The sequence below is a fragment of the Cinclus cinclus genome, chromosome 9 (assembly GCF_963662255.1).
Source record: "Cinclus cinclus chromosome 9, bCinCin1.1, whole genome shotgun sequence".
NCBI lineage: Eukaryota > Metazoa > Chordata > Aves > Passeriformes > Cinclidae > Cinclus > Cinclus cinclus.
The window spans coordinates 10,085,873-10,108,723 of record NC_085054.1 but is presented as its reverse complement, the minus strand read 5'-3'; the positions used below and the strand labels follow the sequence as shown (position 1 = coordinate 10,108,723).

At 36.3% G+C, this 22,851-nt stretch overlaps 1 protein-coding gene across 1 annotated transcript in view; it reads right to left on the bottom strand.

Moving 5' to 3' along the window:
- Positions 1-432: 432 nt before the first annotated feature.
- Positions 433-22,851, bottom strand: part of LRP2 (LDL receptor related protein 2) — a 94,095-nt gene continuing 71,676 nt past the window's right edge. The window contains exons 60-78 of the mRNA XM_062498581.1: positions 21,567-21,704; positions 20,713-20,835; positions 19,639-19,767; positions 17,417-17,545; positions 16,192-16,323; positions 14,431-14,574; positions 13,473-13,638; positions 11,412-11,540; positions 10,560-10,780; positions 9,971-10,147; positions 9,291-9,410; positions 7,330-7,420; positions 6,691-6,758; positions 6,411-6,531; positions 3,798-3,927; positions 1,770-1,889; positions 1,567-1,674; positions 1,051-1,122; positions 433-594 (exon numbers count right to left, since the gene is read on the bottom strand). Of these exons, the coding sequence (XP_062354565.1) occupies positions 433-594; positions 1,051-1,122; positions 1,567-1,674; positions 1,770-1,889; positions 3,798-3,927; positions 6,411-6,531; positions 6,691-6,758; positions 7,330-7,420; positions 9,291-9,410; positions 9,971-10,147; positions 10,560-10,780; positions 11,412-11,540; positions 13,473-13,638; positions 14,431-14,574; positions 16,192-16,323; positions 17,417-17,545; positions 19,639-19,767; positions 20,713-20,835; positions 21,567-21,704 (2,480 nt within the window). The remainder of the gene's footprint in view (positions 595-1,050; positions 1,123-1,566; positions 1,675-1,769; positions 1,890-3,797; positions 3,928-6,410; positions 6,532-6,690; positions 6,759-7,329; positions 7,421-9,290; positions 9,411-9,970; positions 10,148-10,559; positions 10,781-11,411; positions 11,541-13,472; positions 13,639-14,430; positions 14,575-16,191; positions 16,324-17,416; positions 17,546-19,638; positions 19,768-20,712; positions 20,836-21,566; positions 21,705-22,851) is intronic.

The following is a 22,851-nucleotide window of genomic DNA, read 5'->3' as shown; positions in this document are numbered from 1 at the left end:
ACACACTCTAAAGACCCTGTAAATCAGTAATGTTCCTATATTTGCCTTGTTTGGTTCTCCTTTTTTTAGTTTTAAACATTTATATAATTAATTTAGCCCTAAATATATGACCGATTCCATACAAATTTCTACTAGCAACATCACCGAACAAGATAATCTTAAAAAAATTTACAAATGTACAATATATTTATAACATTACTTTCAGACAGCTTCAGTGCAAAGATATACATATAGTACATCATGATAATTGTTCATAAAAATAGAAATTGGCATTTGTCAAAAAAACAAGGCATAGTTTCAAAGTACATCTCCAGCCACTGGCTGAGATGTATATATTTTTATAAAGCATTTGAATGTGAACCTTACTCTTCTGTTTATAAAAAATATATGTGCAAATGGATGTGTCTAATCTTCCCTAAATGAGTTACCTAGCTATACCACAGAGTCCTCTTTAACAAGATTGGCGGTGTCTTTAAATGTATCCTCTGTTGCTGTGTAAGCTAGTGGTTGGTCTCGCTTCAGAATAATCTTGGGAGGCAGTGAAGGAGAACTGCTAGGGACATTTTCTGTGTCCTGTTGCTGCTCCTTTTCCATCTGAAACAATAATCATAAAATCAAACCTTACATTCTAACACACCATACATCCAACATTAACTTTCAGGAACAGTAAATAGATATTCCTAAAGTCAAACTTAATGGTGTAAATTATTTCTGCAAAACACCACCTGTAACAAAATAAAATACTAATTTCACCTCAGATAGTACAGCTGAGTGAAAACAATACTAGAAACTTATTCCATACACTGGAACTTCTACTTTAATGCTTAACGTCAGGAGCAGCTGTGCTGCCTGAGCTGAGCCTGATCGACATCTCATTGTGCATGACATTTGGTTACTGCTCACAACCACTTCAGTCCCTAACCTGGACTGGAATTTCTGTGCTGTTCCACACAGCAGCAGAATCTACCAATAATCTTTATCCTATGAAAGCAGGAACAAAGTCCAGCAGTACGTTAGCTGAAAAATAGAATTATATAATATAAACAATACCTCCGCGTATATTGGGTTTTCAAAATTAGTGTTTTGTTTCTTTTTTCTCTTGAAGAAACTCCACTTTGATTCCTGGAACACAAAAATTATTAGAACTTTATACATTTTTCTCAAAACTTCTCAGGAAACTGCCAGTAACAGCGTTGGATTTCACTTGCATTGACTGCTACCTCAGTGACTTCAGATGGATGTTCTTACATCACTATGTTGTAATTCTAAGCATGGAACCCAAATTTGTTTGTTTGTTTTTTTTTTTTTGCTAGATAACCAAGTTATTTCACCTAAAGAAGTATTCACAAAAGGCTGGGCAACAAAAATTACTGAATTATTTCATTGAAGCCTATCATTCCAGACAAGTACATCAAAGAGGAAAAAACTGTCTTGAAAACAACACAAGGGCAATTACTGAGGGACATGGAACTATAATAAGTTGACTGTAGCTTCCCTAACAATTCAATTTTTCTGATCTGGAGCAGAAAACAAACAAGGCAGCCTTAGAGCATTTTTATTTCCTACCGGATGTGCATCTGTACTCTGAGGGGTTTCCGTTGGGCTAGTAGATACCACAGAGGAATACACAGGATTTTCAAAATTTTCATTTTCCTCACTACCAGCTGCTGCTACCTGTAGGAGAAGAAAGAAAATCAACATTCTTCAAAGAAGAAAAGGTGGTCATAAGGGAAAATGAAAGGCAAAAGTCAAGCCAAAATTTATCTTACAAGTGTTGGCCGAATGACTGTAGCTGCACCAGCTGTGCTGGCTCCACCATCTCTGGTTGTATACATTGGATTTTCAAACGTGATTGGTTGCTTCCCCGACTCCACTGCAAAGTTTTCATTCTATGGAGGAAAAAACCCAACAACTGCAGTGGAATAAACACCTCCATCCATACTCCTAGGAATTAATGTGTAGTCAAATTCTTCATCTTGAGGAACAACATATGTTTACTTTCACACAGGTCTAGACAAAACCTAGTATCTGTTAAAATCACAACATTAATTTACTTTTACTCCCTGACTTAGCAGTTGGGACTATTGATTATTGCAATACTACCTCATTACCTAGATGGACAAAAACCCCCACACACGCTTCAATACTTGACTCAAAGTATTTTATGATGAGGAAAAATGACTTTCACACATCATACCTTCAACAGACAGAAGAAGAGATATCAAAGGAATAATAATATCCAAATAAATATTTTAATTTAGAGACTTCAAAATTACATACAAATTAATAAGCAGTAGCTGATACATAAAAAAAAATTGGGAGTCATTCATTTTGTCTCAGGAAGGAGATTGCTGTATTTTTTGAGACCAAGCAGTAAATGTGTCCCTTATGTCAGATGAGTTACATCAGGCAGGAGGATAATGGAAACAAAACCCCACCAAAATTCACTTGTCCTGCTCTTTGACGCAGCCTCATGACAGAACTAGCAAGGAATAGTACAGCATCTAGCTCCTTAAAGCTGCCTTATATTCACAAACCACTGCTTCATGCCACATGGACTCATGCTTTTTGCTACCAGAATATGTTGTTTTTTTTTTAATAACACAGTTAAGTCTTGTCAGCTTCCTCAAACTAGACTAAGAATAGCCCCACTGAAAAATATCCAACATCTACTCATGTATATATGAGGCACATCCCACAGTTCTTCACTGCTATACACAAAACCCTTGGAATTCTTTCCCAGTGAACGTAAAAATTTTCTGTTTATACTCTGAATACACAGGAAGAACACCACATAAGTAGAGATAGTGTGGATCCAGACCTGTTACTGGCAATGTATAATCGGCATTGCTTGAACTTCACTATGTCAGTATTGGGCCAGAAAATGCCAAGTATGGTGAAGTTCTTTGTGCATGAAAAAGATTTGGGGTAACATACAAGCCTAAAGCTATTTTTTCAGTGTTTACTGAAATGTTCATGTGGCTGTTTTGTTACACAAGCTGTCTAATTTTAACAAAGACTGTGTTTCTTCATCTAGGCAAAGGTCATATATTTATACCAGGAGCTTATCTTCTTTAGCTATTTAATTTCATATCTATTCACCATCAGTTTAGGGAGTTTCCACCTTATACTTAGCAGCAAGTGCTTGCTATTCAAATGTATCCATGATCTGTTTCCTACAAGTAAAAATCATTTGTACACTGTATTTCTTGTGATAAACAGGAATAATGCAGTGATCTGCCATTTCTCAGATGTGCGTAACAGAACATGGATGAAGTAGAGCTACACTTTATGATGCCCCCATAATTGCTAAACATGATTTGTTGAAACTTCATAAATTAAGAAATTGTCAAATCTGTCCTGTATTGCACAAAATAGTGAATCCTGTGATTAGGCTTGAATTTTACCTCTGAATGCTCTAACATACCAGTTTTCAAAACTACACATTTTAAACTGTTCTCTGGAACACAAAGGCACTAAAAATTTCCCTGTTACAACACTGTCACTTGTCTTCTCATTCCCTTTATATTCCATGAACATGCTGAAAGACGAAAGAGGGTAATTGACTTAATTTCTGTTATATAAATCTTGGAAAAATTCACATTATTTTAAAGAACATCCTGTATTTGTCCTTGCCTTCAAATTACGAAAAGCTATTTCAGGAAACTATCAATCATTGTTCACTTCGTTTTCTACATTTATCATCTCGCTATCATTTTATAGATAAAAAGCTCCCTTCTATAAGCTACTAATTAAAAGCACACAATTTTAAAAATTATTTGAGAACTAAACCTTACCATTTGCATTGCTCTGTCTATAGCAGAATCTCCTCCAAAGCCAGAGACTCCTATGTCCATAGTCACATCTGCTCCAGATCGGAAAGTTACCCCATTGCCATTTTCATTAGATTTTACAAGACTGCTTAAACTATAAAAAACCCCAACCAAACAAACAAAAATAAAAAGGAAGTTAGAAGAAATTATACAGAAAGAGAGTTTATAATCCAGGTTTTTTCACTTGCTCTTCTAAGCATAATTATCACTTCAAATTTTGGCAAGCTAGCATCAAAAGTTGTATTTCTTTATTAGTTTAATGAGCTTTTCAGCCTAAGCTAGCCCACTCAGAATAATCTCAAATACCTTTGTGTACTCATGTAGACATCAAATTATGTCAATGAAATACAATTTCCCAGAGCTTACCCACATTTTGTCCACTCTTACTTCAGTGTTGATTTAAAGACAAATGTATGGATCCACTCAGTTATTGAAATTCATTGAAACTGATTTTTTAAATATGCATCTGAAATTTGACGATATAATTCCGCCAACACCTATACTGAAGATTTATGCATGCAAATCATGAAGATACCTACAAGACACTGTTTTCATACTAGTGAATGTTCAATCTGTGTACAGATTTATGACAACCACAAGTGCACACTAGATATTCATGAACAATATTTAAAATGTTCTGAAAGCACACTGTTGGGCTAAAAAATAATAAGAGGAGTGAAAGACAGAAATCCGTAACCAAATACAGGACATTCCCACACAGGAATCTGAGTGTGTAACATCCCCAGATCTAACTATAAATCTTCTCCACAGCTAACCTTTGGTTTCATTTTGTCAGATTTGCCTAACTTGAAGGAAGGCAGAAGTACTGGAATAATCTTTCCAGTTGTATGTCCTCACTGGATGTGGCTCGTGCTAAACTTCCTCCCTACAACTGGTGCATTGTGTACACATGTTGGTGCCGTAGGCACCAGCTGATTCAATTTTTAAAAAGGTAGATCTTAGCTATGATTCCTGTACATGGACAGGTCTCATATTACAGGCAACAGCTAAGCTATAGCTTCAGTTAACTCTTCTGTAAATGTACAAGTTCAGAGTTTAAAGAGAGATTGAGCAATGGCAGCACTAAGGCATGTTCATGGCAGAAATAAATGCAAATCAGGCCTCACAGACAAAAACCTGACATCTCCTTTTCACATAGTCTCGTAACTTATGTGGGAAGCTTTGGTGAATAGTAAAGATCAAGTCAGTACATTAAAATTTCAGCTTGTTCACTATCTAACAGTGCAGAAAGTTTCCATTCAAAAAAAAAGCAGGAAACAGGGAATTTCAGTGAGTAGCTTGGAGATCTCTTAAAATCTCTTTGACCTTCAGAATTTACCTGCACAAAAAGTTTGCCCCCGTTGAACTAGAGCAATTCATGAATAAATTGGATTAGAATCATTCCACTGAACCAGGTTGCTCGGAGCTCCTTCCAACCCAGTGAACAGTGATAGGGATGGGGCATCCGCAACTTCTCTGGGAAACCTGTTCTAGCGCATGATCACTGTCACAGAGAATTCATTCTTAATATCTAATCTAAATGTACTCTCAGTTTGAATCCATTCCCCCCTTGTCCTGTCACTATGTGCCCTTGTAAAAAGTCTCTCCCCATTTTCCTTGCAGACTCCCTTCACTTACTAGAAAATCACCCTTAGGTCACTCCTAAACCTTCTCCTTTCCAGGCTGAACAAACTGAATTTTCTCAGCCTTTCTCTGCAGGAGAGTAGCTCCATCTCTCTAATCATCTTGGTGGTCTTCATCTGGGCTCACTCAATGTCACTGTTTCAGTGCAATCCTCCAGTGAAGAAGCAGTTTTAGCTTCATCCACTTTACTGATTACAGTGATTTAATTAGATTGATTTAAGAGCTATAACTGGTAAATTGGCACAAGGACTATGAAGATGTGCCTATATGCATTTTAAACCACAATTTGCTTAAAGCTAAAAAAATTTAAAGCATCATATTCTGATGACATATTTAAAACAAATTAATTTTAAATAATTTAAAATATTTTTCCTTCATCTTCCTATAATTTAAAACTTCAAATATTTTTGATGACATTTCACAAAGCTGGTTTTCACTCAACAGTATGACTGTCAGCAGTGTAGGCATTGTCTCAGGCATTGGAAACAGAAGTTCACTACACGTGTCATATTTTTAAGCAGATGAATTCAGCATTGTAGATGAGTACAGCCTTTCAATGTTAAAAAAATATTTTCAAATCTTCTCAGGTCAAAGATTTATAAAAAATTAAAACATTCAACTATGGTCTTTCGTATCTTTTTGAACTGAATATGCAGCTTCAGACCCGGTAAAAGTCTTCTATATTGTTCATTATTTAAAAGCTAATTTAGAATGTCAGAGAGTTTTACAGTCACCCTTTGTTACACAATAATGATCAGCTATGGTATCGCCTGGAAAGAAAAATACGCTGGAGTTGCTGCAACACTGCACTTCCCATATTCCACCAGAATGGGCACACAGCAAAAAAAAAAAAAATATTTTCAGAAATATTTAGAAACAAATATATATTTCCAGTTCACAAACATTCCTGCTCTGAAAGCCTTCAAAACATACCTTGGTAGTTTGGGAAGTGCTGGTAAAAGGGAGCCTGTCCGTCTGTAGTTAAAAAAGCCTCCAACTGCTAGCACTCCTATTATTATGATGAGTATGACTGTCAGCAACACTGCTACTGCTGCTGTCAAAGACAGAAGAACAAGAAAACATTCAAGCAAGCACAGTTCAGTGCAAAAGAAGAACCCAGAGAATCAGAAGCCTGACCCTGAACAGATATTATGGTGAGCTTTTACACCTTCTTTAGCTCAAATGTCAAGTGCAATATATTCTTGTAGCTTACTTGTTCCAGGAGGGACTCCTTTCGACAATCCCATTTCACAATAATTCCCGGTGTATCCATAAGAACATCTGTAAATGTAAGAAGGACAGCTGACTGAACGGCTTTTATTAAGTTTGGGATCTCAGCTTTATGATTATATTCTGAAATGTTTATCTACAACCCAGAAACTTTAACTCCATGCTTAGTAATTATATATTGCACTGACTGGATGTAAATAAAGTATGTCTCCTAGAGTCAGAGAACTAAAAGTGAAAATAAAAAGTGCTGAGTCAGAAGGTCTGGTTTCAGTGGAGCATTGGTGGCACCTGCTGGCTGTTCTAAGCTATATTTATTGACAGTTACTTTTCCATTGTTAAAATTTTGGGGTATAGCATTTTTTTGGAATCGTCAGAGATTTGCCTCTTTGGGTTTTTGGTTTGGGGGTTTGTTTGGGGTTTTTCTCCCCAAACTGATGCCTTTACATTACCTATTTGTTGATATTTTTATGTATGTATTTTCCCATAGTTGTTATAAAAATGCTACTGCAGATGTACGACACCTTCTGAAATGTTTCCAACAGATTTCAAAGAGTCTAATTGTTTCATGAGACTAAAGCAGCACAGTCTGAGCCAGGACTACCCCAAAAACATACAGACTTACTTGCATTTGGGAAGACTGCTTTCATCTATATAGCATGTCCCACCATTCATGCACCTGCAAGCTGGTGGCATTGTGGGAGGAGCTTCAATAGCTGAAAAATTCAGAAGCCACATACGTATTATCAAGACACTGTCAACAAACTAAATAATACCGATAATGAATTTTCTTTGTCTCTAGAGATCTTGCATATGCAAACTCACAGACTGCTTTTCAGAATTTTTGCTTTTGAGAGCACATGTCCTTGTTGCTATTGTGTCTATTTTTTCTGCAAAATCAGCTTAAATTAATTGAAGCAAAACCTCTTCTCAGAACATAATGACTTAGTAGAGCGTAGGCATAGTCAGCTCAAAAGCTGTGTCTGTTCACTTTCTTTTTTTTGATGCAATACAGCTCAACGCCAACCTTCAAACCTCTCCATTCAGAAAGCAGCAGTGCTTTCTCTTTTGTCCATACTCTTCCATTTTACCAGCAGGAAATTGCACAGAGAAAGCCAAACTGAAATACAATTACTTATGAAGAGAAGCAAAGGATGGAAACACACAGAGGAAGAGCATAATTCCAATGTTGAATGAATTGGGGAAAAAAAAATCATACTAGCCATCAGTAAGAGCTCAGGATATGCTGTCAGAAAAGTGTAGTTAACATAGGAAAAGCCATGGATCTGAACCATTTTTGTAGGCTATAGATGGAGGATGGACATAGATCATAATATTTTGTCACAAAATTGTTACCAGCCAGAGGAAAGAAGTGTGTTGGAACAAGGTTTCTTACAGGTAAAACGCCCTCCAAATAAATACAATACAAAAAAGGGAAAGGCAGAGGTTTTACAGACTGTTCTTAGGAGCTGCAATAGGGCCAAATAAACTAAATGTATGCACAAAAGCTATATTTGGTCACTGCACAAGCAGTTTTCTTAATTCCCAAACATTTTATGTAAAGCAGTTCAAGCAAAGAATATCAAATGCATTGTCCCCAGAGCAATAAGCAGCAATTAGCAAATGCAATCAACACTGTTATTGATTCCTAATTTAAACATATATTGCATACATTCATTTGCTATTACATATTACTATAACCTCTTTCTGCAGCTCATAACACATGGCAATAGGAAAAATCACTAATAATTATTAAGAAAAGGTAATTTAGAGGTAAGGCAGTGTAAAAGTGATGACATTTTCTCTTTCAGGGCAAAAAGAATATAAATTCAAAGAAGATTAACCATAGGAAAGATGCCAGACAAAACGTTACAAATCATAATACATTAAAGATATGTTCCAAGGACAAGTACAAGGACATCTGCCTACCACCCACACCACTGTAAGCTAAGAATGCAAACTCTTGACTAGAGAGAAATAGAAACCCTGCAGTGCTATTTTTGTTGTTCTCAGTAAAGGCAGAGAAATTCTATTTGATTTGTGCTCCTGGAAGCATTGTGAGGGTTTTTCTGCAATGCAATAGAGAAGCATGAAATTCTAGTGCCTAAAAGGCTTTCTAGAGTATAATTATCCAGAAGTTCTCTGTCCACAGTCTTGAGTTCTGTAAGGTTTAAGTTTCTGAGATACTGATTAAGGAAGAGCTTTCACAGAATTGTAAGCAAAATTGTTAACAATTTTGTTTTGTTAACAATAATAATTAATCAGAAATTCTTAGTTGTGAAATCAATGCATTCCTAAATATTTTGGAATCTCAAAACAAAAATCAAAGTGTGACCAGTTTTGTAGCTGGGTCTGCTCTGGTGGACTGACAGACCTATATCCATTTTATAAATTACATGAAAAGACATTAAAGAAAATGTAAAAGATGACCACAAATCACTGATGACTGAGAATAAAAGCCAGATGTTCTGACTTACCAATATCTATTGCATCAGTTAGCTTATCCCTCCCTATTTCTAATTCAGTAATGCATTTGTATTCCTAAAGAAAAGCTTCTTTCATTTCCAATTTGACAAATTATTCTACCTGCATCACATTCTGTGCTGCTGCCTTCTAGGAACTGAGTCCCTTGAGGACATGAGCAGGTGTATCCTCCTGGTCTCAGCAAGCAGAGGTGGCTGCAGACATCTTTACAAGGATTAGGCACTGAAAAAGTGATAAAGTGATAAATATTTGAAGAAGCAATGTAGCATATTCCTGAGGTAAGGCGGGACAATTCCACAGTCAGTTGTGTCAACATACTATATTTATACCAAAACCTTCTCTCTGCCTTTTCTTATACTGTTACATTCTTACCCTTTTCTTGCTCATTCTTACTCTTTTCTTACTCTTACATTCAGAGAAAACAGCTGCTGAGAGCCCATATAGCACCAGCAACAAACTAGACCAAGTATTAAATGATCAGCACTTTGCCAGGATAAATACACATTATCATTATGACTGTCCTCATGAGGGAGGGGGAAAAGAGAAATGACAGGATGATAACTTAGACACTTGAAAGACCAGTGTGTGATGTTCCACTGTTGATTTCATTTTGAGTGTGCAGAATGTACTTGTTAGCCTCTATTTCATTTTTAGGGTTCAGAAACTAATATTATCATTTACTAATAGACACATTATCAAAAAATTACTAAGCTCTTTGCAGACATCAATACCAACTTCAATTTCATAGCAAGAAATGGCTCAATGGGATCCTGATTACCCACCTGATTGATTGTATCTGTGCTGGTGATAGATGCGCACTTGGGTAAGCCACGGATTTACAGTCAGCACTTTCACTTTTTCTCCACTTCCAAATTTATCCTTCTTCCAGACTTCTCCTCGTTCTTTAGCTATCCAGTATAAATGGCCTTCAAAGACATCAAGGCTGTATGGACTGCCTACTTCTCAAAAGAACCAAATAAGAGACTGTCAGCAAGCAAATCTCCAGTAGAACAGACAAAACTACTGTTCTTCAGCTTCAATATATTATTTATTGCTTTTGTTTTAAGCACACATGAAGTAATATATTTATATCCTCATATGTCTGACCTCTTAGTGTCTCATTGCCCACATTGATTAATATTGATTAATAGTATACATAAAAAAGCAATAATCCAGTTTCCCACATTGTCTCCTATTTGGGTCACAAACTCCACTCAGGGAGTATCTGCTGTGCCACTGATCACTGTATAAAGGAGTAAACACTACCAAGACTTAACATTTGAAAAGCTCCCAAATGTAGCCCCACTTGTGAAGCCCAAGGGAATGTTAGCACACATCTTGGTTACTATTAATTGCATAGTATGTTCTTACCTCCATGTAGTACAATGGTTCTGTCTGTCCCATCAGGTCTCATGGATTCAATTATATTTTCTTTAGAATCACTCCAATAGATCCTATCATTGTTCAAATAATCAATAGAAAGACCAGTTGGCCAGCCAAGGTCTTCAGAGACCAGAGTTTGTCTTTGCTGTCCATCCATCCAGGCACATTCAATCTTTGGCTGCCTTCCCCAGTCAGTCCAATACATGAGCCTGAAAGGACAGAATGAGAAATGGATACGGTTTGGAATTTGGTCACTGTGATTACCCTTTGGAGTTTCATGGAAAAGGTCAGTAATGGAAAGAAAAGCTTTTCAGCAACCTATGCTTTGCAGATGTGACTGGTAAGGTCACAGATAGTTCACTGAACAATAAATACCAAGAGAACATCCATCACAATAAAGCTGTAGCATCCATGTCACTTCAGGGAGCTATGCTGCTGTACTCCAACACGGAAAGAACCACATATCACAATATCTCATGACCTATTATTTAATCCAAGTTGCAGCAAGTCCAGCTGTTGAATGTACAAGTCCATCTACATTGCTTTTCCCCACAGACAAGGCTATGCCTGTCTTGCTTGGAGCCAGCAAAGAGACATTCCCCTCTATTTTCCTGTTTTAGTAGTAACAGAGAAATTTGGTGGGCAGATAATAATGTAGAAAAGAGATATTTATTTGAACCACCTGGCCTCACCACCAACACAGGCATCTATGTTAAATCTAATCCTAAAATGCTTTCCCATGCTCACAAACTTTCCAGTGTTAGTAAAGGGAAGTCCCCGGAAATATTCCTTTAGTCTTTCCTGAAAAATTGTAATTCTGGTAAATCCTGCAGTACTCACCCACGTTTTGGATTGACAGAGATAGCTGCTGGTTGATCCAGTTGAGAAAAAATAAGCCATTTTCTATATCGTCCATCTAATTTTGCCACCTCTATGCGATTAGTCCCTGCATCAGTCCAGTAAAGATGTCTGAATCATATAAAACATAAAACATTCCGAAAGTAAATACTTTACACTTGGAAGAGGAATAAAAAAAATTAAGAAGAAACACTCTATAAAACTCTAACAAAATCAATATAATGAATCTGCATTGATTACTGAACTTGTATAGAATATATAGACCCTAAAAATAGGTAAGTTTAGCAAATGTGATCTGTTGGCTCACTCATTTTTTTTCCTCTGAAAAAGTTTCTGCAGCTACCTCTGGTCCCTATCAAATAATCTTCATTGAAGTGCTAGTGAAAACTTTCATTGTTGCTTTTAAGCAGCAGAAGTGGCTAATAAGCATCTTTAAAGACTCTGTTTTCCAGGAGACTATGAGGTTCATTACAAGTAAAAATTCATTCACCATATAATTTATGCAGCAGCTCTGGAGATACTAAGTTTATTAGTTCACAGCTCCTCTCTAGACTTTTGTCTTCTGACAGATACTTATGAATAAATTGTTCCCACATCAGATGCAAATGCTTTTAGTCTTAATAAACAGGACACTCAGTCTACTCTTCCTTGAATTTTGTTTATCGTCATGCCTTTATAATTTTTTTACCTTAGATAATAAACAGACTTATTATCATGCACTCACTAATCACACGGTGCCTTCTACTTGAATAAATTATCTCCTATCTGGCCCTTGGAATGTGAAAAAATACTGTAATTTCTATTTGGCAGATGAGCAACAAGACTAAGCGTCTCAAACACGTGTAACGTTTTATATAATGTGCAGATAATTAAACGTGGTTTTTAAAAACGCATTTCAACAATGTTCTGAAATGACTGCAGCACTATGTTTGAAGTGCTGAAGTTGCTCACCAAGATGAAGCTGCAGCCTCACCAGAATGCTTGTGATACATATCCTGGATGCTTGCTCTCATGACCGTATGAATTCGTGAACAGAATTCAAACACTCCCTTTTGCCTTCAGAGACATTTTGTTTTCTAGGTGCCTCCAGTTTATAAAGCAAACAGCAAAATAACCTGAGGGCTGTCCCAGACCCTAATATATCTATCTCTAAACTGCTGGAAGATATCATTTTTCACTCTCATAATTTTTTTTCCAAAATCTGGCAATAGCATTCAGAAGGTTGACTAATATCTGTAACTTCTGTCCATTCAGCTTCCAACAGAATCCTTCAAACATCATTTCATAGTGTTCATCTGCAAACATCAGTTTCCTCTCAACATTATACCACATGAACTACAGCTATGCCTGTCCAAGTCCTTTAACAGTTATATTGCAAGATGAAATGACACCATAAACATCAGAGTCAAACACCCAAGAGTCAGGCCCAACTTTGTCCCAGCTCTTCTCCACAACAGTAAACATAGAGAGTGATCTCATGATTTCTGTGATGAAGTTATAAAAATTATCATGTTTTAGTCTAAGATCCACAGTCAGTAAAAGGGAGAAAAACCTCTGAATCAAAATTACAAAAACCCAGCCATTTTCTGAGAAAATACAACTATTCATCAAACTTCAGAGATACTTCTCTTTTGGGATTGTTTATGTAGTATAGGACTGGTAAGGAACAAGCAAGGATAAAAGATAAAGTTCCACTGTGAGTTGGGGAGCTTTCCTTCCAACAGCCAAGAGTCTGTTGCCTGGAGTGTACCTAAGTCATTGAAGAAGAATCCATCTGACATGAAAGCTTGAGTCATCACTTTACTGATGCACAACTGATCTGCCACTTGTACAGAATATGTGATGCAATCAGCCACATGCCCATCTATTAGTGTGCTGTCTGGGCAAGGACTGCTTACTGCATTGTTCTGAACTACCTTCAGACTAGATATATTCAGAGACAACTCATAAGGAAGAAAAAAAGTGGATTTTGCACAGCCTAATCAAATTCACAAATTGACACATTGAAGGTACAGCATTTTTCTACCTTTCCACTGTACTTACCTTCCAACCCAGTCAACAGCTAACCCATCAGGACTAACTATGTATTTGAGATTCAAGTCAACTTCCTTCGTTGGATTGTTCCTACTGCTGTCAAATGTGGGGAGATAAGCACGTTTGATGGCTCCAAACTCAGAACCCTGTCCCAGAACGCTGAAATACACAATACCTTAAAAAAAAGATGAGAAATGTCTAGTCAATTATGTATTTGTTGAAAATTCTAATTTTTCTGAGGCTCTTGTGTAAAGTTACCAGCCCCGTTCATTTGTGAGTCAGGTAAGCATTGCCTGTTCAACTAAATTACATTGTTTTAATGTGTAAATTCTAAAGTCATCCATCATATGCAAAATACACATCTAAAGTCATCCTGAGCTAAACAGATTATCAAGAAATATATATCATATTTTTCAAGAGCAAAGGATCTTAGCTCTGAAACCTTTATGATTTTGAGAGTAATTTAGACTCTCATAACCCTAAGTAGCAAGTATGGCCCAGGACAGTGGCCCTGTGGAAACAGCAAAAAAAAAAAAAAAAAAGGAACCTGAGGAAGAAGCAAAAATATAAGTTTATAGAGGGATCTATTGGGCATTCCTGCTCAGTATCTGGATTAGTTCTTGCAAGACTTGAGCCAAATTTGGGAACTGCAGAGGCAAAAGGGAGAGGAAAGGATTAATTAATAACAATTTTCTGTTGCAGCATAAACCTAAAGAGCCACAATTCTACAGCTAAACTCACACTTAAATGGAAGGAAAATCAGATCAAAATCCAGCTCAACTAACTGAAAGTATTAAAAGAAAGCACAGTGATGTTAGAGAATGAGCAGAGGGGAGGGGCACATTCAATGGAGACCTGGCCAGTTTATCTAATTTGATTTTGCTTTCCAGTGTAAATTAAACACCCATGCTGCAAAAATGCATCTTTTTAAACCAACCATTGCATGGTTGAGTATTAGCATACTCACTCAGGCCTATCCCTTCAGGGTCCCAGTCATAATCCAGAGCTTGGATACGCTCCTGGTTATCAATATAGTCAGAGTACTGTTCTGAGGAGATATTGTACCTTCGAATCCGCACATTATCTGGCAGCAGTAACAATGGTGGATTACCTGAGAAAAAAAGAATTTATTTTCATGTATTTCTCATTTCAGAAAAATCAGATGAAAGTAACTTCTAATTAAAACGGAATTGGGTTTTCACAAGTTGTACCTGTACCAGAAACAGAGGGAATGTAGGGCCACTACTAAAGCTTCAGAGTTATTCAAACTTCATGCCTTTGCAAAATTCATAAAAATTGAAATGCTTACCACTGAGGGTAGTATTATCCCTTTCACCATAGACCTTGTGCAGATATGATTCCTTAATTCTTAAACATTACATTGTTGGCATATCATCACATCTCAGAATGCCATTATACACTATGTAGTTCCACTTTCCCCATCAAAGTACAGCAAACAATCTTGAAAGTACAAACAAAGTGCCAGTCCCTTAAGTCATGACATGTCCAAGTTCTACCTTAAAGTTTTTAATTCTAATGTCTCCATATTCAGATGAATGTGCTCCTGGCCACAGTTTAATTTTGGATTAGCCTAATGACATCCCATCTGGCCCTCATTTATGAGGGCTGTGAGATTATACTACAAAGCAGAACAGAGTTCTGGGTATACATAGAAATAGAATTTAGGCACAACAAATTTCATTGTTACCAGCTACAATTATATTATCTTCTCTCACTTAGCCTTCAACACTTTGTGTGTCTAGATGCTTTCTGAATAAAGCCTCTGAAGAAGGGTATCAAAGAACTGGATTTCTGACACAGGCACAAAGAGGCAGCCAGGCACAAACTGAAATGTAAATGTCCTTTTGCATTTCCAGCCTAACGCTCAGCAGAAAATATTTTCTGAACTAGGGGCTCTGGATGGGTAACCTGGCGACCTCATTTTCTTGTAGCATTTTTCATAGTACAAATAATTTTTAGGTTTCAGAACCTCCAAGTAGCATGTAGGTTTGGTCACAGGCATTCTGTTGTGAAGATTTTACTATTTGACCAGGCACACCATACTTCTATAATTTATCTCTTAAAGCTGTTAAAGTGTAACTACTTTTCTATACAGTACTGTTTTTGATTTTTTTTATATAACACTGCCCCATGATAACTTTTTTCTATTTTCTTCACCTCTTTATTTTTATTATTATTTTCTGAGTCAACTCTGTCTGTTCAAACAGTAGTTGCTGCACTGGAGTATGATAAGAAGCCAATGACTGATCTGAAACCAGGCCAAAGTCGTTTTGTTTGTGTGCATCTGTCCATGAACAATGAATGGCAACCTGTCATCACACTACCTTTGATTTATGCCAGTTTAATGCAACGTTTTTTCTGATGCGTTATTTTGTTGAAAAAATCTAAACTTCAGGGATAGGCAACATTAATTTCCTTCTGATGACGACCACAGGACAACAGGTTTTTGTTTACAGAAAATTTCAGGAGAAATGAAGGCAGGCATCCAAATCAAGGTATTATTTCTAATGTTTACAATTGGAAGCAGAGATGAGCACTTTTAGTACTGATTATGGAATAGGTGGAGTACATAGATAACATTATCTCACAGAGTAAGGTTTGGTTTTCATTATCCTCTTCTTAGAAAAGAGATGATTACATTCATTAAGTTGCTATACTGCACTTGCTCTGGACAGGTGGCAATCAATCTCACTATCAGTGAACATACCATCAGCTGCACACTGTTTCCCTTGTTGGTCACCCACAGACCTGAAGCCGTCTGCACAGAAACATTCATAGCTTCCTTTGGAATTCTTGCAGTCCTGGGTGCATGTTCCAAAGATCTCACACTCATTGATATCTAGACACAAGAAGAGAAAATATTCCTAAAACTTGATTTCTTTCTTGTTTAGTTGTTAGGAGTCTCAGGGGTTACACCTCATCGCTCTCTACAATTCCCTGAAGGGAGGCTGTAGTGAGGTGGGGGCCAGTCTCCTTTATGCTGTCTGCAGTGAAAGGAGCTGAGGAAATGGCCTTAAGATGAGACAGGGGAAATGCAGATTAGATATTAGAAAAAAAACTTTCACTCTTAGGGTAGTCAGGTATTAGAGTAGGTTGCCCAGGGAGGCGGTGGAGTCACCGTCCCTGGAGGTGTTTCAGAGGCATCTGCATCTGGTGCTGGGTGATAGCTTTAGTGATTTAGGGGCTACAATGGTGGTGCTGGGTTGAAAGTTGGACTAAATATTCTTAAAAGCCTCTTCCAACCTTGATGATTCTATAATGGTCATCTTTACTCCATGAAGTTGTAGGTTTGTGCCTTCCCCACATACTCTAAAAGATCAGTGACCTAATAAGTAATCTTTAAAATCAGCATCTGTTATCAAACAGAACTTCTCATCACTCATCTCCTGTTTACCATGTCTTAACTACAGATTGCCAATAACTACATTACCACAATCCTGCATAACAAATTTATTTTCAGAGATGCATTTTTCATCATATATTTTTGTGTTAAATCAATAAGGCAAGACAAAAGATGAGGCATAACTAAAATGCGATGCAAAAGCAAAGCCTTCTTTAAATGCTGAAGCCAAGACAGATAGTCATCAGAAACAATATCAGCAGGAAGGGAAAGGGAGGGGTGGCCTTGGATCACGTTTATTAAAACTACACAAATTGTCCATGAGAGCTGGGAGAAACAAGCAGAAGGGCTCCCATCAAAACATACTGAAACAGCAACTAGGAAGGTACTATATCGCATGACCACAAACCGTGGCCTTTGAGTAGACTCCTCACCACATTTTATCTACATAAAACCCAGGGTAAAAATACGGCACAAGACCCTTTACAGGAGGTCTGTCTGAGCACAGAGCAGAAGGAGAGTAAAACCTGCAGTAAGTTGGCAGGTCACTGAACGCTTATCAGCAAGAAGATATCTGTAAGATTAAAAATACCTTCACAGGAGTTGCGGTTAGTTTCACTGGCCTTGTACCCTGGCCTACAGGAACAGATAAAGCCTTCAGTCAGATTGGTACAGTTATGTTCACAGATATTTTCTGCACAAGTTCGCTCTGTTCCAGGATCTAAAAGAAAAAGAAAATAAAGAAAAAAAGAAAGCAAATTATACAGTTATAACCAAAAAAAATGAAGCGATAGAGGGGAGGCATAATAATGTTGATCACTTGATCTGATTACTACAATCACTAAAATAGTTTGCTACAATTGAAAATAGTTTTCAGATAGATGAAGGTATTTTCCTTTTTTTCTAATTAAAATTAGAAGACAACGGTAACCACTGGTTAAGAGAGTTGTCAACTAAAAAGTAGTCAAGAGGGTCAGGAAAAGAGCTATAATAATGAAAACACACCTTCCTTAACAGAAAATTACATTCTACATTACCAATCTGCAGCAACTGCAGAATTTAAGAGATTTGATTCTAACTCCTAACTTTGCCAACATGGCTCTTCCTTATTCAGTGCTTTCTTATCAGCTGAACAAGAAATATTCTCAACTGAAAACATGCATAATACAGGCCCTAGATTATTAACATCTGGAAATTAGAGAGAAGATGACATATAGTTCATGCCAAACCTAATCTAAAGCCTACTGCAGTCAGTACAGGTCATTGTATAGAATGCACTGCCCTTTAAAACATTCCTATAATGAAAAAGCCAAGTCAGGGATAATAGGCAGCCTGTAACAGATAATGAAAATTAAACACTTCTGAAAGTACACACAGAATTCTATTGGTTCATATATACTCTATGCATAAAGTACTTGAGTACAAATGAAAATCTGTTATATAAGTAGAAAAGATAAATAGTATGCATACTGGAAGATCATGAGGAAAAAACAGAGATGTATGGCAAAACCTTTGCATCAAGCTAATTATCTCCTTTTTACATACACATTCCAGTGCAGATTGAATCAAGTTTAAACAACTCAATTTCATGTATGTGTAGAAGCATAAATTCATTCTACACATACATACACAAATATTCTACCTTTATTAGAGGGGGTATTTGATGTTGGGAAGGCTCCAAATGTTACCATCTGATCTGTATTCACATTTATCCCCAAAGAGCAGAAAGCAGACATCAGGAAGTGTCTGTTTCACACTGTTTCATAGCCTTTTTATACTTCTATATTTTCATTAAGTCACTGCATTAGGCTATATTACCTAAAGACCAATGGGATGGTGATTGAAACAGAGAAATCAGCTGCTTCAAAATGGACTACACTACAGGCTTCCAAGTTATTTGTGTTTTGCAAGTCTGCTGGAGTGCAAATCACCAGTGTAGCATTTGGCACACTCTCACTTGATGCCACCACAGCTTGATGAATTGAAATTACAAATGTATGCTCATATTGGCACACTGCAGCTCTCTATATATTGACATAAAAAGTTATGGTTTTGTTTTGGCTTTTTTGAGATTTCATGGAATACCTCTCATCTAAAAAGCTGATGTCAAAGCTTTTACATTTAAATGGAATGAAAGTTAATAAAAGCTGTACAGAGGACCTGAGAGGGCTGTAAAAAGGAAAATAGAAGCATTTCAATATACTTTTATTTTCAATAGGGCTAGAGCAATATATATCAGAGTAGAATCTGCCCATGAATAACTCCATATGTTGGTCTATTGTAATTAAGGTAGAAATAGATGGTTGTTCTTGCCTCTGTAATGCAACCCATTTCAAACCAAGATTAAAACCAAGATCAAGCCTTTTTCTTGTGATGGATAAATACTCTAAGCCTAAAAAACTATATTCAGAGCATTGAATTTCATGGAATGATGGAATCATTCAACTTGGAAAAGATCTTTAAAATCATCAGGTTGTACTGTAAACCAAACACTGCCAAGACCCACTAAGCCATGTCTCTAACATCTCTAAGTAGCACATCTATATGTTTTCAGAAGATGTGTACAAAAGAATTAAAACAAAAGAGAATTAAAACAAAATAAACTAAAATAATGAAAGAATGAAAACAGTAAATATTGTCCTAGCTAACTGAATAATCCTAAAACAGGCTTATTAAAAAAATAAGGAAATTCACACCAGCTAATTAAAAAACAACACTTATTATGCTGTTCAAGAAAAAACATTAATTGCTTTCAGTTTCAGAAAATTCTGTTTCAACAGTATTGTAATTTTTAATTTTACTTGTATTACTTACTGCAGCCCATTTCATCAAAATGGTCTCCACAGTCATCGTAATTGTCACAGACATAATGTAGGGGAATGCAATTTCCATTACTGCACTTGAATTCTTCAGTTTCACAAGGTCTTGGTGTTGGCTCTCTACCTACAATCAAGAAGAGAAATATTCCTCTGTCACATTTTAAACTATGAAGTATCAAATGATAGCATTGCTAATGGGGAAGCTGACACAATCTGGTAAAACAGTGACAAGACTGCTTTGGAAGTCTGTATAAATAAACAGAGTCTAACATCCTGATTTCTAGTCACATCTCCATGAACTGAAAGAGGTCTTGCTATTTTATAAAAAAGACAGAAGGAAAATTCTTAGTGTTAATAATTGACTAAACTTTCTTTTTAATAGTGCAAACTTATTAATATCCTTTAATGATACTTCATACATTATAATAGTGATACTTCAATACTTCATACACCTACTGCAGACTTCAAGAAATTATGGAGGTATTAGTAAACTATTAACTTTTAGAATATTGTACAATAAAGCCAGAAAATAATATTAAGCAACCAAAAATATGATTAAACTTGAAAATGTACAGCAGTCAGTGAGAACTATGTAAGATATCTGAGGGCAAAAAACTATTGAATAGTAAGAGAGCTTCTGCAGGATCTGGGCCTAAATATAAAGACTGTTAATATATGCTTAACAATGCCATGATTTCAGGAAGTATTCATTTCTTTATTTTAAAAGTCCCAGCTGGCCATCCCATCCCAATTTTACTATACAGCCAAACTCTTTCTTCTTCCTCCTTTTTAGTGGAGCTCATAAGATGAACAAATGTTGCTGTTGTATTAAGAAAATACAGTACTGTTTTGAAAACCATGCTCTCTACTTTTCAGACAAATGTTTGCCAATTTTTACTACTTGTACAGAGAGCTATAAATACATAGTACCAATAACCATAGTTCAAATTATTTCATAGTGGGGTCTTGTTTTCATTATTTATGGTTAACTTTGACATCCCTTTGGCATTATTAAATATTAAGCACATCAAAATTACTGAATTTGATGCTCAGTTTTGTGCAAACATACAGTGTTCCTCTTTCTCGTCACTCCCATCTCCGCAGTCATCCTCCTGGTTGCACAGCTCGTGACTGTATACACAGCGATTGTTGTCACACCGGAATCGGAACGGAGACTCACAAGCAACATCCACTGAAAGCACACAGGTCAATCAGTCACACTTTGATACTTCAGGCCATTGGGTCACAAATTATTCATATCACTTTTCTCTTGGAACATTGATATGCTTGGTGTATTTCAAAAGGTGAGAAAGCATTCAGACAAAAAAAAAATATTTTCTGTACATTTTGGTGATAATATGTTAGGACCTTACACATTTTTTTATCAGAAGACAATACCTCATCTTTGCCCAAAGACAAATTCTCTAACTACGTAGCACACTGATATATCTAGGTTTGTTTATGAAGTAAATTGACTGGAAATCCAACATGTTATTTAAGTGCATAACTGACAAAACCAGTTGTAGTACCTCCAACACCTAATTATTAGACTTCAAGTCAGGACTTCTCAGCTGTATTTACAAAGATGTCCTGAAAACAGTAATAGCTTTGAAAGTTCAGCACCTGTGACAATACACATTATCTGAATTAATCTTTCCTTTCAAACTGACATTCTTTTTGATAACCAACTTGAAAACGTGAAATAGTGACCTTATTTCTCAGATATGCTTCTCCCTACTTTCATAACCACATATACAAACATCTGCAAAGCAGTGAGAAATATTGTCAGAGAATGGAGTCAACTTGCATGTAAAGCAAAATTCTTAGCACTCATCCCAAATAATTACAATTTATTTTCTAATTGATCTATTACATGTAGAGATTAAGCATATTGTTAATTTTAGTATAATTCCTCTCTCTTACAGCAAAGATGAAGCTCTTCATCAGAGTTATCTCCACAATCATTATCCCCATCACATTTCCAGTATGGTTGAATACAGACGTGGTTTTTGCATTCAAACAGCATGGGTGGACAGTATGTACCATTAGGATACCGCGTAGCTGAAAAAAAAAATAATATTGTGACATTTTCATTTACAATAAAAAAAACTATCTTTTCATGAAAAATATTTGTCCAACCCCATATTGTTTTTAAAGACATTTTTCTCCATAATAGGAGAAACTATATGAGGTGCTTCAGAGATGTACAGCAACAACAGGTTGCAAAGACTGAAGACTTCTTCGCAGCTACAAGTAATTAATTCAGATTTAAATGAATAGTGAAACAACTTATATTAGACAAGCTTTTGAACATAAATTAATTTAACAAATGGTGCTTGTATTTTTTTATTAACAAATCTAGTTCAATAAAAAAGATCATTAACCTCACTGGCACCAAACATGAATGATTAAAGAAGCACATAAGATACGTAATTCCAAATGGACTCATGCTGATATAGCAAAAAAACCCCACTCATATTCTGTAAAAGCTGTGAAAGGAACTGAACTAAACCAAAGAGAAACCAAAAATATTACTCTCCCAACCTATAAATAAATAAACCATACCCTTGCCCTTTCAATGGCTTCTCATACCCTATATCCTCCATTTAAGAACAGTCAAATGTTTTATAACTCAGGTTGTGAAAGACAGCTGCTGTGATCTACATCACAAGGTATGGTTACCATCAGAAAAATAAAGACAGTACTGTGCAGATGCCCTTTCTTACTTAAAACTCAGGTGTTAAAGTTATGTACGTGGAAAGATGTACAGAACTGCCCTGATACCAGTATGAAGAGAAAGGAATTCTCCCAAGCCTGAAATCGTGGAAACAGCTAAGTCAGAGCCAAGACATCAGTATCACCCAAAAAGCTGATGCCAGTCAATGCAGATAGAGAACAGAGGGAAGGAATATTTTCATTCCAGCTGGGAATAATACTTTCTGGATAAACAGCTGCAGCTGTAGATCCAGGCAAACTACAGATATTTTTTTCCACAGTAGATCAATATACCAAAGGAAAAGAGAAATGGAAAAGTATATTATTTTCTTGGGTTCACTGATACTTTAGGACATTTTACACTACTTTGACTATTATAAAAGACAATCTCATTACAAAACCTTGTTAGAATTTGGTACAACTGAAAAAGTTTGAATCTTGCGGTGTTCATGGGATACTGAAAAATTTTAATTCAATCACGTGTGAATGTTCT